The 21,310-nt window shown below is 41.8% G+C and overlaps 1 protein-coding gene across 11 annotated transcripts in view; it reads right to left on the minus strand.

The window, feature by feature from the left end:
- Window positions 1-15,738: 15,738 nt before the first annotated feature.
- The window catches only part of LOC127007503 (ataxin-2 homolog), a 37,931-nt gene continuing 32,359 nt past the window's right edge, over window positions 15,739-21,310 (minus strand). For all 11 annotated transcript variants that reach the window (XM_050878635.1, XM_050878670.1, XM_050878625.1 and 8 more), the window contains one exon: window positions 15,739-20,868. In XM_050878635.1, the coding sequence (XP_050734592.1) occupies window positions 20,230-20,868 (639 nt within the window). In that variant the 3' untranslated portion in view covers window positions 15,739-20,229. The remainder of the gene's footprint in view (window positions 20,869-21,310) is intronic.

Raw genomic sequence — 21,310 nt, forward strand, 5'->3', positions numbered from 1 at the left:
GCATCCCTTCATCCCTGTCTCATCTCACCCCTGCCCCCTTGCACTCATACCTTCATCTCTCTCTCTCTCTCTCTCTCTCCTATTCCTTCTTCCCCCTTTACACCCCTTCACATCCTTCCCATGTCCTTTCATCCCTGCCTTTCCTCATCGTCCTTCATCACTGCCCTCTTTTTCTCAAGTTTCCCCTAATACCTCTATCCCCTTCACCCCTTCACACCTTTTCCCTGTCCACTACACCCCCTGGCTTTCCTCATCTTCCTTCATCAATGCCTTTATTTACTCTAGTTTCCCCTCTCACCCCTGTGCCCTTCATCATAGGATTCCCTCACCAACCTGCACTGCTGTATCCCTGCCTTCCTCCTTCATTCCTTCCCTGCCGTTTCCTGTTTCATTCTTGTGTTCCCTTCACACCTATATGCACGTAGTTTCTCTTTCCTCTTCATTTACCTATATACACCCTCTCCTTCCTTCCTTACTTACTTACTTTGTTCCCTCCTCCCTTCCCTTCAATTTCCCGTCTCATCCTTGTCTTCCCTTCACTCCCATATCCATGTAATTCCTCTTTTCATTTTATTTACCTCTATCCATACCTTCCTTCCTTCCTTCCTTCCTTCCTTCCCTCCCTCCTTCCTTCCCCTTGTTTTCTTCTCACCTCCCCCCGTTTTCTTTCACCCGTGGATTCCTTCATTCATCCCTTTCCCTTTTACCGCTTTAATCCCTTTCATTCACGTCCCTTCAACACCCTTCTCCCTTCCTTCCCTCAGTCCATCTTCATAACCAGATCCCTCCCCCCATCTCTCTCTCTCTCTCTCTCTCTCTCTCTCTTACCAGACCAGACTTTTTTTCCCCATTGTCCTCCGCCACACCACTCCTCAACCGCCCCTTTCTGAAGCCAGCCTCCTCCTCCTCCTCCTCCTCTAACTTTGCCCCGCCCATCTCCACACCGCCTAGTCCTATCCAACACAGCCCTTCACAGCATACTCCCACGGATATCATGTTACAGCCTCTCTCTCTCTCTCTCTCTCTCTCTCTCTCTCTCTCTCTCTCTGACCCCTACCCAGCTCTATTATTTTCCTGTTCCATTACATATTTCTTTATTTTTTTCAATTTCAACTTTTCCTTTTATCTCCTGACAGTTTTCCTCTCTCCTACTTTCCTTTTAGTTGCTGTTGTCTTCTCTTCCACTTTCTCTTTCGCTCGGTCTTTAAATCTTGATTTCTCGCGTTTGGCCTTTCTTTTTTCTTTTATTTTATTTTTCTTCTTTATCCTTTCACTATGATTCAGTTTTCTCTTACACTTTCCCTTTCTCCTTATCTCTTCTAACTCGCGTTTCACATTTTCCTTTTCCTATTCGTTACTATCTTTACCCTACTTTCCCTTTCGCTGGGGGGGCTTCGTGGTGCAGTGGTTAGCACACTCGGCTCACAATCGAGAGAGCCCGGGTTTGATTCCCGGGCGGAGTGGAAAAATTTGGGCGGCTTTTCCGATACCCTACGCCCCTGTCCAACCGGCAGTGAATGGGTACCAGGTATTAATCGGGGGTTGTGTCCCGTCTCCTGGGGTCTGTTCCCTTCTCCTATAATTCCTTCCCCCTCCTGTCTCTCTCCGGCATATGACCTCAGATGTTGCGCCGACTAAACGAAACTTTCATTTTTCCCTTTCGCTGTGTTTCCCCGTTTCACACTTTCCTTTTTTCCCTTCATATTTTCACTTTTATTTCTCGCGTATCACCTTTTCGTTTCTCTCTCCACTTTCTCTTCCTCTCACTCTCTCTTCCTCTTCTTCCATTTTCTCAATTTTTCCTTCGTCTCTCCTTTCCCTTCTCCCTTCCTAAAATCTCCCCTTTCTCTTATACTTTCCCTTTCTCTCTTATCTCTTACCCTTCTTCCTCTTCCTTAGCTTTCCCATTTATTCTCCTTTCCCGTCTCCCCTTCCGGTATTTTTCCTCCTTTCTCTCTTCCTTAGCCCCTTGAACTTCCCCAGCCTCTCTCTCCTTCTCCCCACCCCATCTCCCACATTTACTCTCCCTTTACTCTCCTCTACTCTCTTTTCTCCTACTCCTTCCACTCTCACCTCTCTCACCGCTAACAACCCCGTGAAATAAGGTGAAAACAGAACAGCAGAAAAACAGCTTAATGGAAGGGTAATGGGGTAGAGAGCAAAATTAAGATGACCATAACAATATTGTGACAAGACATCTGAAAACAGGGATATGCCACGTTCAAGGAGGTATCGTAGTAGTTGCAGTAGCAGCAGTAGATGTAGTAGTAGTAGTAGTAGTAGTAGTGGTGGTGGTGATAGTAGTAGTAGCAACATTAAAAGTTAACAGCTGGAAAAGAGGAGGATGGACTGCGCCAGGAGCAGGAGGGTATATAAACTGTAACGATTGCTCGTCCCGAATCACAAACCACCATCTCCATCCTAATAACGAGCCCCAACCATCAGACCTCGACACCTCAACACCTCGAACGAAGCAAGCCGGGCTTATAAGGACCCGGCCTGCCAGTAGAAAAGCAGTCTAGCCTCATCGGCTGTTAAGGTGTCTACCTCTCCCTGGATTTACATCACACAGCGACATCATCTCCTTGGCGGTAAAGTACAAGGACGGATATACCGAGGAGGATACATCACCTATTGTTGCTTGTTTCATTGTTTTTGTTCATCTCACCCTGTCACTAAGGGTAATTACTTATCATACCTGGGATTATATTCTTTGATCTGTGTAAAATTAAGTATGTGTAATTTAAGTATAATTAAGTGTCTTTAATTTAACTGTTGTTTTACTTTAGAGTTGTTATTCACTAAAAGCTGTCACCCCTTCGTTTGGTGACGTAACAATACTCAGGAGAACTTGGGGGAGGAGGAGGAGGAAAATTCGACCTAGAAAGTTTCAAAACGGTAAAAAAGCATTGGTAGATAAAAAAAAAATAGAAAATGGAAAAAGAAAAGATGACAAAATAGGTAATAACGACAGAGGAGGAAGAGGAGGAATAAATAGTTAATAATTTGTATGCGTCGTCTCACACACACACACACACACACACACACACACACGGAGTAAAGGCTTGGAAGCTATTTGGCAATCTCGCCACACCTCTCCTCCTCCTCCTCCTCCTCCTCCTCTTCCTCCCTGTCCCCGCATCACGTCATAGCGAGGAGGAGGAGGAGGAAGCGGAGGAGGAGAGGGAGGAAGGATTCACACTACCGGGGTTTTCCAGACCCTTTTCCTTCTTCCGCCCACTCATTCCTCTTCTATCCTCTCATCGCCTCTTCCCTCCTTTCTTCTCCTCTCTACCCTTCTCTACACTTTTTTTCTCACTCTTACACGACCTCTTTTCATCCGCAAGTTTACTACGCTATGAATATACAACATGCATACATACATATATACAAACATGAATGCATATATATACGTCCATTCACTCATACATAAATTCATATGCGTACACAGACACACACAAACAAACGTGCCCTTGTATATGTGCACCCAGACACTGCAATGAACGGTGTGTGTGTGTGTGTGTGTGTGTTCGGATATAAGTAGAAAACTAATTAGCACATTATCCAACATAAACAACGGCATTTTTTCAAGTAATTATACAACAGTTGATTGCTTCACACACACACACACACACACACACACACACACACACACACACACTAAAACATACGCAAGTGACGGTTCAATCTCCATCTATTAACTCGAGAAAATTCTCACTTAATTCCTCTCCTCCAATTTTTTTTTTTTTTTTTCGATTTCCGGCTGAGGAGTAACTATGTCCATTTGCTCCTCCGTTCTCTCTCTCTCTCTCTCTCTCTCTCTCTCTCTCTCTCTCTCTCTCTCTCTTTCGTTTCTTCTCTCCTTTCTCTCTCTTCAACTTTTCCTTTTTCTCTTCCACTTCTTCCCTTTCCCAAAATTTCCCTTCGTCTGTTTCCTTTCCCCTCTCCCTTTCTAAACCTTTCCTTCTCTCTTCCTCTTCCCCTCCTTCCCTTTCCCAAAATTTCCCTTCGTCTGTTCCCTTTCCCTCTCTAAACCTTCCTTTCTCTCTTCCTCTTCCCCTCCTTCCCTTTCCCAAAATTTCCCTCTATCTCTTCCCTTTTCCCTCTCGCTTTCTAAATCGTCCCCTTTCTCTACCACTTTCCCCTTTTATACCTTCGTGAGGGGAAAAGATGCAGGAAGGAAGGGAAAAGGAAGAAGGCAGGAAAATCGGGAAGAGGGAGAAGTGACGGGAATGGATGCATGGGAAAAAATAAAGTGGATGAGGACGGAGGGAAGGAGTAGGAGGAAGGAAATGGAAAAGAAAAGAAGAAAAAGAAGATGGAATGGAGAAGCAATGGCAAGGAAGAGAGATCGAGGATTAGGATTACGAGGAGGAGGAGGAGGAGGAGGAGGACATCGACAACGAAAAAAAAATGGGGGGAAAAACGAAGATGATAAAAAGAGAGAGAGAGAGAGAGAGAGAGAGAGAGAGAGAGAGAGAGAGAGAGAGAGAAAAGAGCGAATAAACGTGTAAACAGGAAAGTGAGTAGGAAGCAGAGGCGCGCAAGATAAAAGCTAAAAATAATGAAAAAAAAACAAGTAAAAGATTGATACAAAGGATGCAGACAAACGGAGACAAAATATGAAAGCAAGAGTGAATCCTATCGTGACTCACAGTGAAGGAATGAGGAAGGAAGGGAGGGGGAGGGTCTCTCTCTCTCTCTCTCTCTCTCTCTCTCTCATATGATAAATCGCCAATACTCCCCCCACACTCTTCCTCCCTCTCTCCCTCCCTCTTCATGTGTATAAGGCTTCCTCCCTTTCTCCCTCCCTCCGTTCCATCCTTCCTCCTATTCTCTCTTCTTTCCTCCCTTCCGTTCCTTTCCCATCCTTGTACAAATAACTCAACGTCTTCCTCTCCACCTTAACTTTAATCCAACCTCAAACAAGCCATGGATAAGAACTTAACTAAAACACACACACACACACACACACACACACACACACACAGTTAAGCGAGTGAATAGGTTCCAAGATTTACGGTCCTGAGAACCAAGAGAGAGAGAGAGAGAGAGAGAGAGAGAGAGAGAGAGAGAGAGAGAGAGAGTCATGTATGTTATGTCATGTAGTTGAGATAAACGATAAACAGCGAGCGGAATGTAAAGGAAGAGTAAGTACAATTTTCTAAGAGTGAGGGAGAATGTTTTAACGTTAGGCAAAAAACAAAAACGTCTATCTAAAGACGTTGCCGAGAGAGAAGGAAGAAAAATAAAGAGATCGATTGAGAAACGGGAAAAAAAGGGCGGAAGAAGACACATGGCGAGTAAGGCAAACAGGCAAAGTGTTTAGCATGAGCAAGAGTTTACTTCGTTATCCGTCCTATTTTGGGTTAAGGAGAGACGACGCCCTGTTTACACGAAGGATGGAAGGTGTGTGTGTGTATGTGTGTGTGTGTGTGAAAGAAATTACTAAAGACACAACCCTTTCAAGAACGAACACGTAATAATCCGTATAAGATGACACGCCAGAAGTATTTATAGACAGTACAATAATGTCCAATTTATAAACGGATAACGTGTCTAAAGGTGGCTCAGGAATACGTGTCTTTCCTCACGACACCAAGCTGAAGAGGAGAAATATGGATGGTTGTTGAGAGCTAGCTATATATACTAGTCACTCGCACGCGCTGCTCTCACCACGGTCAGGCTTACACACACAGACACACACACACACACACACACACACACATAAGGTTCAAGTTTTAATAATACAAAGTGAAAAAATATAAAAACTCAAAACCAATAAAATACTATATACATTAGGCTCTATAATAAGACAAAAAATCGATATACATACCTTTTAAACACAAATTACGTGAAAAAAACATCAGAAAAAAATAAGAAAATCAAAGGAAATTAAAAGTATACTATAACTATTCATATTACCCTCAATGACGATACATGAATATTAGGAAAACCTTAGCACATACACAAAAAAATACTTAAAATAAAGGGAGATATATTACGGAAGACTTTCGCAGCTGCTTCCGTGTATGGGACAGCTGCACTACACTTGCTGCTCCTTCTGTCTCCAGCTATAAGTACACTTGCTGCTCCTTCTGTCTCCAGCTATAAGTGACTTTCCTCCAGAGTGCTGCCCTCTACGTGGATGCAGCTTTAAGAGTATACCCCATTACAGAAGACTACGGCCCATGTTCTTAATGTACCGGGCTCCCATTACGACTGTTCCAAGGTCATAAAGAAGATTAACCGGATTTTCACGAGTGATTTTCCCATTCAAGATGTAGAAGTCGAATAAAACTATCATTAGGATCACAAAAGTCCATAAAAATCCCAGCAACTTAAACGAGAGACTTTTCAAACAAGCGAACTGAGATGCCGATACGTTCAAGAATACGGTCTTATGATCTCCCTTTTCTCTCAACCAGCAATTCAATATAACAACAGAAAAAATAGAAAACCTTTTTCAATTACAAAAATGGATTATTCATCGTTCTTTTTACACTCTTCCTCTCTCGCGTCTCATCACAGCTGCATTGTCTTCGCCCAGGAAGAGGTGATGCAATTTCCATTACGTTTACTCCTCGAGACAGCAAAGAAGAAAAGCCCCCACGCACACTGGCCCCACGCATTCCCCTTCTCCCCGCCTCCTCTCAAGTAGTCCCTCCACGCACACCTCTCCCACCCTCGCCGCCTCCACCCCTTCCACCTCCTCGTCAGTAGGTACACCGAGCTCCTCCTCCCACGTCCCTCGCGTTCACCTTTAATTAACCTTATTACTGCGCGTTGCAACAGCCGCGTGAACAGGCCTGAGAGTGTGTGTGTGTGTGTGTGTGTGTGTGTGTGTGTGTGTGGTGAAAGAGATGACAGGGTAAAAGTATGTGGAGAGAGAGAGAGAGAGAGAGAGAGAGAGAGAGAGAGAGAGAGAGAGAGAGAGAGAGAGAGAGAGAGTGCGCAAAACTCTGCCAGTACACATTGCCATGCACACAGGAATGAAAACCCTACAAGCACTACACGAGGGGTGGCCGGCAACAGGAGGCAGACTGCAGGGTGGCCAGGGCAGGGCAAGGAGTAAAACAGGATCACTTCACAAATTGATAACTAAATGCCAGCAGACGGAAGGCAAACAGATCTTAGTGTTGTTAAAAGGCTTGAGGTGATACTTCAAAGGTGGGTCTCTGTAAGCAGTCTGAAGAACGTGGAAAAAGTGGAGGGAAGGTAAGCAGCCCCATGCAACACTCCGGCCTCCCTGCGCCTCGCACCGCCCGGGATATGCTCTCCTGAGGCATGAACAAGTAATTGTTTTCAGAGGTAAAATTGCGCTGAGTGCAAATAACCCACTTCATTACGATGAATTTATTTCTAATTAAAACCTTAAATATGGTACTAAGAGCCCACAGTAATTGTTTCATTAGGTAATTAATAATTTTCTTTCGTAGTAAAGTAATAAAAATATATAATGATATATACCTTCCCCTGATATATATTTGTTTAGGTCTTCATGTTAGTGAGATTGTTCCCAGCCGATCAAACACTTCCAAGAACAACATATTCAACAAGAAGCCCTTGCACACCTAATAACACCCTAATTGCAAGGCAAATTCAGCGTCAACATATAATCTTTATTTATGATGGTGTGTGTGTGTGGGGGGCGCGCACAAGCACGAGCAAGGATGAATAAACTAACATTCGGTGTGCTAATATCACGTAACACAAGATCTCGGCTGTTGATGCGCAACTCTTTTCTACAGAGAAAACCTTGAAGCAATTTCTGCACTGCAGCACACAGAATCTGATCACGTAGCAGCAAATTTTTTTTTAAATAAATAAATAAATAAATGCCGATAATTCTCATTAACTACCATTTTAGGATAAATTTTGGGCTGTAAAACCGAAATAACAAATGATAAGAAATTATACACGCCAGTTGTGGAAATCCTCCACCTAAAGAAACACCTTCACTGCTTAAGAATATTTTTCTTTTATTGTCATCGTTTTCATTCTGCCAAGCATAGCGTACTAAGCTCGCCATGCCCATAGAGGGAGATAGAGTGGAAGGTGCCAGAATTTTCTCATTTATACACTCCAACACGACCACCGCGTGTAACGAAACACACGAGAAATTAATCCAGACAAGGAAAGGTTTTGCCGGCCAAAGAGGTACCTACCCTCCCTCGCAAAGTGAGTTATGGGAGGCTCGCCCATCAGGCAAGTCGCTGCACTACAGACGAACTACAGCACGGCCTGCAGACGCCACGCAGCGCCTCTAAAACTTTAGGATTCATAGCGAGGGATACAAGGAGCTGCGAGGGATGGACGAAGGATGAGGCAGAGATGAGGGAATGTGGGAGAGGAGTAGGTCATGAAGGCTGAGAGAGAGAGAGAGAGAGAGAGAGAGTCGATGAGTCAGGGTTATCTCCGTGGATGAGTCTGCATAGCCTCGCCTTTACGTGTTTTAGGGATCAAGTCTGCGATGATTGAATGGGAATTTCCAGACTTTTTTTCTTCTTCATTTAAAACAACTTTTACTTACATTGTACATTCGTCCTGGCATTCACTAGAGATTTCCCACAATCTCTCTCTCTCTCTCTCTCTCTCTCTCTCTCTCTCTCTCTCTCTCTTCGAACTTCTGTAAATTTCTTCCTTAACTTCTTTCTTTCATTAACTTTTTCTTCTAAGCTACAACCACTTCGCTCTCTCTCTCTCTCTCTCTCTCTCTCTCTCTCTCTCTCTCTCTCTCTCTCTTCCCCCCCTTTACTTGCACCACTACCCTATTGGCCATTCCAACACGCACTCACTAGCTTCCTGACCCCAATCGTGCACTGCAATCATAAATTTATCCCCATCGGTATTGTCTCACTTTTTACCTCGCACCTACTATCCCCATTCCACACAGGTGAATGTGCAAGAAACCCATGGACACGTAAACATTGAAAGGCTAAACCAAACACCCATCACCACCTAACCTGATATATGGAGAGCTACAGTGGGCAGCAAGAAAATGGAAGCTAATGGATGGGGATGTTTTCTAGTAGGCTAAAGATGGCGAAATGAGGGTATAAAAATCATATGAAAATGCTAAATCTATGTATGAGACAACGAATGGAAGATGCATTAACAACAATATATGAAAACAAAGCATCATAGAAAAGAAGGCCGAGAAGCTACTGTAACGATGGAGAAAAAAATACTATAGCTACTATGCCCCTGCAGAATCTCTCTCTCTCTCTCTCTCTCTCTCTCTCTCTCTCTCTCTCTCTCTCTGAACTACCTAAACACCAAACCATCAATCAGCTTCCTCTCTTCCCTTCCCTTTCATCCCCAAAAATAACAACAAACAAACAATCATTCAATCAACCTAGATCCACGTGGTCACACACACACACACACGTATAAAGTGACACCCAGCCAAGCACAAGGAAATTATGGCAGGCAAAATCTTATTGAGAGGTAGCAAATGTCACTCAACCTTCACACACCCAACTCCTCTCCCACACCTCTTCCCTCTCCCACCCCACAGCTGCCAGCACCACCCACCCTCGCCACTCCTCCCTCACTCGCTCGCCGGCTAACCCCGTTTTAGTGATTGCTGGTCGCCCCGTGCATCAAAGCAGGTTGTCAAGGAACACAGTGGTCTGTTACCGACGTAGACTCTTGTCTGTTGGGAAAGTTTTCTCTCAATGAAATGGTTCCATCGAGGGACTGACCGACAGTCCCTTGCTGGCTAACTGGCTGGTTGGTTTTTAACTATACTTGGATGGTTGAGAGCCGAAACTATCAAAAGTTCACTGACAGCAGCAGTGAAATTCACGTTAGTCATGTTTTGTGGGAAAATTACCAAGTGACAACGAGTTATTCCTTCGCAGATTGCCATTAAATGTCCCGTAAATGATTGGTCATTCAGTGACCAGTCAAAAAAAATAGAGGAACTGGTTACTCTACCACACCAACACAGGACCTTTAAATTTCCAAGTTCATGACAGACCTGCGTGGTCGTCCGGCATGCCGAGGTGACAGTGTACAGGTTATTCACCGCACAGAAGGAAAACAAAAGTGTACACGCGTGGGATAAAACAGAGCCACACACAAAATAAAAGCACCGGCCGGAGGTACTTTCCCGTTACTCCCACATTCAGTGATGCATACGGAGGAAAATCGATGGTGACAGTCGCTGCTATGCACGCTGCCACAGCCTACCTCGGCGTGCCCGGGCACGAGAGGTCTCGCCAGCTGGACACTTGGCTGGTGGCGGCACGGGCACCACGAAGCTTGGAGTCACCAGTGACAGTGACGGAGGAAGGAAGGAAGCGAGTCCAGTCCCGTTAGTACGAACACTCACTTGTACAGCCAACACTCACCTTGCTTCCGGACTGGCATCTTGACAGGCCGATATATCCACAGAAGAGGACGTAGGATTTACCAAGCGAATGTCTCCACGAGACTTGACCACCGAGAGGCAAGGTCAGTGTTACGATGCCTTCGCCACCACAACACTCAAACCATCGACCCGGCACCGATTTTACAGGAGTTCTCACAAAATCACACTGAAACCATAATTTCTGCACTGTCGTAGGGAACAAGGGGCACTTTAACAAATCAGTGGGCTACACCTCACGCCAGAGACCTTCACTTATCTGCACGTACACCGGGGAAACACTCAGCACGGCGGCGACAACCGAGGCTCGCCACCCTACAGTGATGGCGCTCGGCGGACGGGGAGTTTGCGCTCTGACCCCTCACACGGCACACGCGCGCACACATACACGCATACATTTTGTTAAGTGCTCCCAAATAGACAGTTCTGCCTTTCTCTAGTATACCGTCTAAGTAACCTTACTACGCAGTTATTTAATCATTCATCAGATGTAAGTTCTGGAGCATCGTTCTTTTGGCAACTCGAGTCCTGGTGGTGGCAGTCTCTGGCAGGTCTCCTGGATGAAGCCTCATCAGCTGGAACGCGAGTTGTCATGTTTGGATATTTTCACTTAATATCTGCAAAGCTTTAAGTTAAGCATTCTCCCAACTACTTTGAAGAATTAAGCCTCTGCGACTGGAGTCTGTTCAGTGTGATGGTGGGTTCCCTGAAGGATGAGGTGCCCCAATGTGTCATATCGTACTAAGTTTGCTGAACTAAACGATCGGATTCAGAAATTTAAGTTCAGGTCGTTTACATCACCGAGCCGCCGGTTTTACTACAAGTATGACATGCGGTAGTATTACTCGACAAGGCCCAAAACTGCTTCCTATCCCATTACCGCTAAACATGGACTGTGCCATAACACAGATTCTCAAACTTCCCGACTGCCGATCAATATGTAACACACCAGTACCGCCCCACTTTGTCTCGCTCCTGAATGAGCCCTTCGTCACCACCCCCCCCCCCCCCCCTTCCAAATTGATTTTTGTATATAGCACAGTAGTGTTCCAACCACTGGGTCACTCACCCAGCCTTTGTCGGCGCTTTGAAGCAGCCGTGCTGATTCAGAAGCGCACCCTGTCACCTCTGTCGTACTAAGACGCCACTGCATGCACTCCCTGACCGAGCCTTCAACAGTCCACACCATAAAGCAGTGGTATTCATTGCGCGGCTCAGAGCCAGCTGGCGGCGTCATGACTCAATCAACGGCTCTCGAAAAAAATATAAATTAAATTAAAAAAAAAAAAATATAGAAATAATTTAATAATTTATCAAGAAAGATATATATTTTCATGAGGTGAGAAGACAAAAAAGTCACAGTAAGTAACATTCTAACATCCCTGCCCTAGTCGTACAGAAATCAGAATCATACTACTACTAAACTCTAATTACTATATTATATTACTGCATTGCACTCCTTAGCCTTAATAGTACTAGTTAATTTAACTTGCAGTAGCTGAGCTGCTGCTATCAATGTGTTAAATCAATGTGTTCTACCAAAAAAATTAGAATAACACTGCCATAAAGTGTCTTCCATTAAGAATTTGAAGAATTTACATACTAAAATGCTTTCACTGTAATTTGATGTTAAATGGTAGTCACCCATTTCTGTTGAGGAGCAAGAGTGAGGAGCACACGTGGTCCCCTTTTTTAAGTGTACTTCCCCAAATCTCTTATAAGGCAATGAAAAATGCCCTGTCAGGCTCCGGTCTTGGCCTTGCTCAGGCCGAGATTTTTCCACGACATTGGAGCGGTTACTGTCCCCCCTTGAGCAAGGGGGATGGGGTGTGTGGCGTGTGCATGGAGGTCCCAGCAGAACCCAGAGATCGACTATAATCAGCTTCCTCTCATCGGGAGGGTACTTAATTACTGACGATGAGGAGTCCAGCTAGTGATCAGCCCGTGGTGAATTACCCACTGTAGTATAATGGGTAGCGTGCTCGCCTCACAACCGAGGGATTCCGGGTTCGGTTCCCCAGCGGAGTGTCCATTCAATAGTGAATGGGTACCGGGTGTCAGTCCCTGGTGTGTGGGGGCGTGAAGTTTCAGCCGTACCCAGAAAGCAATCACTTCTGAGCTCTGCACTGATCTCAATCGGGGAGAGTACTGACTGAGGAATGCGAGTCTATTGCGTGGTCAGACCATGGTAAATTACACACACACACACACACACACACACAAACTTTAGGCTGTCAGTCCTGTTCCGTAGCATTTTTTTTTTTTTTTGTGCATGTAAATGACAGTTTTGGTAATGGATAAAAAGTGTGATATAAATCCCTCTCAAAGATACTCCAAGCTAGTAATTTTCATGGCCTCATATAAATTCTCATTGTTCTAACATTTAGAAATAAATTAAGTAACTGTTCCGGGATTCGTGAGACATTAATGATTTCGGAAAGTTTCACAACTTTTGCGAAGTCCTTCGGAACCCATTAAAGGCGACGCTGTAATGATTGAACCAGCAATTAATGAACGCTCGTGGTCTTAGCACATCAAGGTTAAAGATAAAACAATGAAAATATATGTATTGCTATCCCTAGGTAAACTATAATGGATCGAGTGTACTCCAAGCAAGCACCATACTGGAGTGACGAGAGGACTCTTTGCTTCTATATAATAATCGTGTGACTGAAATACCCATACTTTCAATTAATTTGCATAAGCAGCTATATTATTGAGAAAAGGGAGGACACGGGTTTCGCGTCGAGTAGGGGAAAAGTCTCGTCCGGGCGCGTTGTCTCTACAAGGATAGCTGCTCCAGGCAGTATGGTTTACACGCAGAGCTTTGGCACTCCAAGTTCCACCCTAGGACCGACCCATGCAACTACAGACGGAGAGAAGGGGAACATAAAACCAGACCGTTACTCCGTGGTGTGCATTGTGCCCCGAAGTAATGAGCCTTATTCACTACAGGTTCAATGCCTGAAATGATGGAGATGAGCGCCGACGCAACACGCACCTACAGTCCCCCTGACTTAACCTTTTACCTTATAGAAATACGTAGGGCGGTCAGCATTGAGAATAGAGACTAACAATATAGACAGAAACCGTTCAAGAGACCGTCCATGGTGATTTAAGAGTTAAAAGATATAGTTGAGACATCAAAATTAATAGAAGCAAATAGATGGAAGTCCAACGTTGCAGAAAGACCCATAAAAGAGTTTATGAGCAAAAACTTAATCAGCCAAGCGAAAACAAAAAGGTAGTCTTGAATGAGGAGAAAGGATAAAAAAAATGGTAAAAAGGGATCGGCATGAGCAATTGAGCAAGAAATCGTTCTTGGGGGTTTACGACGAGGTTCAGAGATAGGTAGATGATCAAGGGCGGGCGTGCCACTGGGTGGGAATAAGAGAAGGTGCGAAAGAGCCAGAGCAGGAAGCAGGGCAGTAGAAGGAACATCTGAGCAGGAGGATGAGAGGTTGAAGAAGTGAGGAATGAAGAGGCAAGAGGGAATCACAGGTAGTCATATGGAAAGGGGTGCTCGAATAAATTTGTAGTCATGAAACAGAACAGAGAAAGAGGGGGAAGAGGGAGAGGAAGGATTGGAAGGCATGATGATTGGAGGAAGGAGCAGGGGAGTGGAAAGGTCGGGAGGACAAAAAGTGGTTAAATAATCCCCCTAATCTGGGTAGCTATGATCATATAACTCTGCTAGGGACACAAGAGATCGCTACCTGTGTGGAAACGAGAAATAATGACACAAAAATTTAAACAAACTCACACTGCACCATTTTTTTCTTCAACGTTGTTGCAAGAAAATGGAATAAACTCCTACCTTCAGTGATCCACTGCAACATGATTACTTCAATTAAAAACAAACTCGACCGCCACTTCCTCCATCTTAATATTCGCTAATAAGGCTCACACTAAGGAAAAAAGTGGACAGTGGGATTCTCAGGGAAGGGTAGATTTGTGGGACAAGGACTGGAGCCTAAGGCTGGAGAGTAGACATAAGATCTTCCCTCTGGCATCAGGCAGTGATTCCCCCAAAGCCTCGCCACAGCAACAACAGCCTTGGAGAGGATGGGGAGGAGGAAAGCAGAGCAAGAAAACAGCGCACCAGGATACTCTCGAGAAATTAGATGTGAATAGAAAGAATAAGAGTGATTTTTTACTTTTCTGCATTATTAGTGGTTACCAGTAATAATGATAGTAAAGGTATAGTTGAGTCGAAAGCTATGCTGTGCGTAGCCTTGGCGCTCATCTCCGTCTCATTGATCCTTTAGCCTGTGATGGGTAAGAACCGACTACCCTAGGAGAAAGGGCATTACATGACATATGGGTACCTTCAGCTTACCTTCACATGGTTTCCCGTGGCACACATTTAATAACAAGCCTGAGAGGGAGAATGAACAGCTGAGTCGAGTTGAGCCGACTGCCCTGGCCTGGACTGAATCAGAAACAGTGTATTCATTAGCTTGGCATTTTAGCCACTACAACACGGAGGCGACAAAAGAACAGTGTTGATGTTGACTGATTCTTTGGTCTTGAAGTCCAACAGTTAGGTACTCTTCTACTCCCCAACAGATACTAAGAACCAAATATTCCTGCATGATGGCTACAATGTACTACATTATTAATCTTGACCGAAAAGAAAATGTAAATAAAATGAATGCAAATTAAATGTATGTAAATCAAATATATACTAATAAAATATGCAAAGCTGAACAAGTACCCAAACAGTTAAGTAATTTTTGGTACATAACTACCAACAAACTATACTTCTAAGGCGAACCTTCAGCTGGGTTTCAGCAAGTCACCTGAGCAGTAGCATCTTGGCCCTACCTTCCACCATAAGCATGTTCCTTCTGTAAGTTTTGGGTCTGTCTCTAAATCATAGGTATCCTGATGCCCAGAAATAAAAGAATAGCATACAGATATATACAAACAAAATTTGAATTATGTGATACACAGGAGTGAAAGAAAAGCATACTGAAACATATACACCAACACCTCCACAAATTAATGTATTGATACCCTAAATTGAAATATATATATACATTTTATAGATATATGGCATAGGAATACTTAATAGACCTGAGTTCCCATGCGGTGTCCCTATATCCAGATATGAAATAACAGTATTAGGATACAGGCAAACACAAAAAGCTCCCAAATGACCCAAATTTCAACTTAACTCAAGCTCACCTTCATTGTTTACTTTGTTATTTTTTCTAATAAAACCATTTATTTTATGATATACCACATCAGTGGAAAAATTTTCAAGACAGAAAATTACACGGTGGGAACAGCTTATTGGTACATGTTACCCAGACTAGCGTACAATCTTAAGTACAGATATTAACAAATGAAATATTGAAATTTATCATAATTTTATTATTATATATGCATACATATAAAAAATTATAAACTTAATATATATGACCCTTATACCCAGAGATGATAAGTGGGTTTCAAAGAAAAGTATATGTACACGGTTTAATTTTCGTAACAGGGTCAAAAAATAAAATATATGTTGTATATTTAAGAAAATTATGAAAAAAAAAAACGAACATGAAACACCTTAATACATGACTGGTGAACTGGTTGACACTGACATGAGTGGTAAACAGAGAGCTGCAAGGCTTCACAAACTACCTTCAACTTCCTACAGGGTGACAGACAGCCTCAACTTTCTGAAACTTCGGCACAAAGAAGCAAAGGATTTAGAAGCTGTTGTAAGAGTTCCACAAATCCAAAAAACTTCATGTTCCATGTTCGATTTTTACTATGTACTGTATATTTAAGGGTCACATCTGATTATTCTGCATTCCTCCTTCCAACACAATCTTGACAATGAGCTTGATGCCAAACCATCCTGTCTAGCTGTTAAAATACTGTAACTCAAAACATACTATCCATAAGAGCTCATCCCTGAAATTAATTAGTTATAAAGCAGATTTTAAAGTACTTAATAGTTACTACTGTTGATATGTGAAATACCAATGTGATAATTTTTTTTCTAAAACAAATGTAGGCTGTTTTATATATATATATATATATATATATATATATATATATATATATATATATATATATATATATATATATATATATATATATATATATATATATATATATATATACACACACACACACACATACTAATGAATTTATTAATAATGGCCACAGTTATTCATAAAGCTAGAGTAAAATGACAATTAAATATTAATACTTTGGTAAAGAGTTCACAGTTGTTAAACATGAGAAATCAGCATAGTACAAAATAATAATAGAATTAGTGACTATTGTGATACACTTGCATTCCTGTAATTATATTGTTATACATACCTAATGGCTAATTAGGCCTTAATTACCCATTGTTTACCTCAAGGTGTCCCAGTTATGTTACAAAAAATAGTAATATACAATATGCTTTAAGGCACCCTAAGGAACAAGGCATTCTGAAGTGTATGAACATTGACTTACACTGTAATAGAAAAAGATATACAATATATATATGTATATATAGCATTTACCAGGACCACTAAATTTAAATTAGGTATATTAGTTCTAAAAAGAGTTATTTATCCAACACACAAGGTTGCAAATAAGCCTCAAGAGAACTAACTAACTAAATAAAGGTGATCTGTGCCACATGATAAAGAAAGCGTCTTACACTATTACTACATAGTAAAACTGGGAGAGAGAGAGAGATAGAGAGAAAAGGCTCGTTGCTGTTTTTTCTGGAACGTGCTGTGGTGTGTTGCTTATCTCACACTCCCGGTTTAAGGCCACTTCGGAGAGTAAACAACTGATAAGATACATTGAAAATGGCAGTTGTTAGAGTAACAGACATATAAAAAAAATCAAGGTACCTACATTGCAATACAAAAATAAAAATGCTGTGTATATCTAAAGAGGGTTTTCAACTAAGTAAATTCATAAAAATGGACCATATTTTTGTAGTGAAAGGTCTCCACTCCCCATTTTGCTTTAAGTAAGTGAGGTATCTGAAGTCAAACTGATCATATCAGGGAAACATGTATTCTCACATGACAAAATTCATAGGGAACAATTATTATGAAGTAGACCAATTGTGATCAGGGGCAAATTTGAACAAAATGCATCATTTACATAATCCTTTCCTCAAATGAATCCCACTGAAAGACAAACTCTGAATATTCAAGAATACACAATACTCACAATCACACTTGAAGTAGATGAGAAATGTTCAATTTGTACGCACCAGGCACACCTTTAACAACGAACCTTTCTGTGTGGAGAGAAATGTCTGGATACAAAACAACTGCAAACATTAACTATACCTATAATAAAAAGAGATAAATCATCTTTGAGGCAAACACAGTTCATCCAACAGTCTGAGTGTACTTGTACAGTCCAAGAGCCCATGAAGCTTTCCACACATCTATAAACTCCAGAGAACTTACATGGCTCACATGTGGTCATGCAGACTAGCCTTCTTAGCACGCCCTCCTAAGCTGTCTGAATATTGGTCACATTCCTCTACAGTCTACTTGAAAATCCTTTAATAAAAACGTGGACAGTAATTGATCCTTGTGCTCGTGACTATGAAACTGGCAAAGCATCACAAATCTTGGAAAGTAAATCAGGTTAAGTATACTGCTTCAAATGTTAAAGTCTAATATAAACTATCAATAATGAGCAAATGAACCAAACACATCTACATTAATAATAAATGTTAAGTGAATTGGGCACAATGTAACATAAATTCTTTTGATTTTCTTTGGAACAGAGGGAGATGCAAAAGAGGGTCAAAAGAGGATTTGATGGCTGTTCACTATGATCATCAAAGCCCTGCTCTCTTGCTTTCCTTTGCATTTGTTCACAAGGTTTAAACTTATCAACCTGCTCGACATGTGTTACGATTTTCTCTCAAACAAAGCCTGTCTTTATGAATATAAAGAGACCAAAGAATAAGATTATTAATGCTAAATTGGCAGATACATTAAGCTGCAAGTACAAAATTCTTGTATCTCTTATAAATCATCTTTGTAAAGACCATCTTACAAACATATTCTGAGTCTAGAGAAAAACAATCTTTGGAAACAAGCCTGTGCTTCTCTTAACAAACAACCACACCTGCCTGTATCTTACGTAGCCTGTGTGCACCGCCCATGGAATGTCAGCTAGACTGACGCCTTGAGTGAAGCAGATAACACTCGAGAAAAATCTGGTGGTTAGGCAAAAAGAGTAGTGGTAACAATCAATACATGTCAACATAGAAACAACAACTATGAATGCACAACTACTAACACAGTGCATACATGCAAACCCATGCTTCATAAGTCTTATCAAACTATGGGATCAGCTAAGCCCATCCCTGTAAAAATATGCACTCCAGCATTACATACAATGATAAGTAATTACATAGGTACTATACTACAAACTTCATGGTTGTCAGTTTCTCTAAACAACAAGCAACTTCAGTACGTCAAGTAGCCAAAGAGTTTGCCCCAACCCACCTCCCTTCTTTATAAACACTAAAATATTGGAAACCCTACAACAATAACTTTATTAGATATCTAAGCTGAAATCAGATGAGGTACTAACTCTGCTTTTAAGGATAATTAAGACCTTATTTGCCTTATCTTTTTTTTCCACAAGTGACTTTACTGTTACCAAGATGTTGTTTTGGAGCTGTGAAACAAACAAATAAATAAAACTATCATCATGAAAACATGATAGCCATGATTTGAAAGTAATAAGTATGTTATAAAACCCTATGAATACCAGCAACAGTAAACACCACTATAAAAAAAATCTGAAGGTAATATAACTGGCATCCCTATGTAAGGTGCAAACCATCATATGGTATGCTTAGATAAGAATCCTTTAGATAAATCTTTGGGGGTTCACTTAATATTGCCGTTTCCTTTGACCTACTTGTCAAAGCCATGTTGCATAAGCTGCTCAATGTAAGCAGAATAAACTTTGATACAGAATTCACAGAAAAAAATACATCATGCAGAAGACTTTAGCAATTTACAGATAATTTTCAATGAATGTACTATTAATACAGTTAAATAGGCAGGTTCACTCTTTGAAAATTAATATATTATTTGAGAAAACTGTAACATCTAAATAACATCTGATGTAGGTCCATGTACCCTATCACAAATATAAAAATGTGGTCTCAACTTGATACATCATTCTGGGAAGGAAGAAAATAACCATGGCACTTCAACACATTTAGTTGAACTACCCTTACTAGAGCAGAAAAAACATACTGGGCCACACTTCAAAACACAAACTTACTTGCCAACGCACTGTATTTGGGGGACCTTTAACAGAGTCTACATCACTTTGATAAAACTATTTCTACCATACTGAATAAAAGTCCTTAGCCTTGTTGTACCATTACTTGTACCATATCAAACGCTATGGTGTGAGGATAATGCCTCTGAGCTTCTCATGACATATCTTGAGCCCAAAATAGATATGCAACTTGCTTTCCTTCCTTGATAAAGCACACCAAAGAACAGACAATATTCAGACACAGGACTGTCCTTGAGATATTGTATACAGTTTCCTTGCTTCTCATTATTCATAATTTCCCTGACAAACTTTTTATATCACTTTCATTTGGTATCAAACTTTTCCAGTTCAACCATTCCACATCAAACACAATGCAGTCCTGACTTGAATAGCAGTGCCATATACATCTCCACACCATACACATGTTGCCATTACATTTAACCATAACAACAACTTTCTCCAACGTCTGTTTCATGCTGTATAGCAGTGGTAAGTGGAGGGGCAAAAATTGTGCTGGATTAAATTCAAACTCATCTTAAAATAGACCATAATAGCATAATCCATTTTGCACCTTAAGATGCATCAGCATACACACTGTTTCCATCATCCTCGACTATAGACTGGAAGGTTTCCATGGTATGAGGGGAAGTCTGGCCATTATCTCCTGTATTTGCCTCCTGAAGTGCCAGGGTGGGTCTTGCCTGCCTTGTATTGTCCAAGACCTCTGCCTCCTCATTGTCCCCCTTCTCTCCATTCAACTCCACTTCCATATTTTCTGCCAGGCTCTCTGCATTGCTATCGTCGCTTGCCTGGCCACCACCAACATTGTTCCCGGGTGGATTGGAGTCCTCACCTGCAGGATCCGCTGAGGAAGGGTTTGCCGAGTTGGAGTCTTCACTGTGATTGGCATTAGCATTAACGTAGGAGGCAGTGGCAGCTACTGTGGTGTCACTGGATGTGGTGGTTGTGGGTGTAGTTGTGGTAGTGGTAGTACCATCAGTGCCCAAGAGAAGTGCCACACGCACTTTGTTCTTTCCATTATCAGTGACATGGGCAAAGAAGGTATTTGTGTCCACTCCCAGCCTCACTGCTGCAGCTGTCAAGGAGAGCTCCTTGTTGAGTACCCTTTGGATGAGCTCCTGTGCACGGGCCTCCTCCCATATGGAGCGCTCTTTTTGGGCTGCTCCACCACCTCGTCCCTGCTTGTTCACCTGAAGTAGACAGCATCCAATTCATACAGATGATCTAAGAACTAGCTGTTTGCTGACTAAAACAAATATAAATTATTAATGCCATCCAAAATAACTTAAACAACATTTATGTAAATTACCTAAGAATTTTAAATTTACTGACCACAAAAGCAGCTACTTAGTGTTGATTCTTAAGAGGACAGTATTTCTCAAAATTATCTAAGAATCTAATAAGTGCTGATAACAAATAATCAGCTGAAATTGAATTAAAGAAAATCTTTCCTGTTAAAAATAATCTGAACTATTCATATAGATGCTTGCAAGAAACCAGTGACATGCACTAAAGGTTATTGAATATTAGTCTTATTACTCAAGTATTCTTTGAATACATATAACTAAAGGCATTTTCCAAATGGACAATATATGATTTTTTTTTTTCTGGAGATATGTTCAGTGCTCTGAA

This window comes from Eriocheir sinensis, chromosome 3, assembly GCF_024679095.1.
Source record: "Eriocheir sinensis breed Jianghai 21 chromosome 3, ASM2467909v1, whole genome shotgun sequence".
NCBI lineage: Eukaryota > Metazoa > Arthropoda > Malacostraca > Decapoda > Varunidae > Eriocheir > Eriocheir sinensis.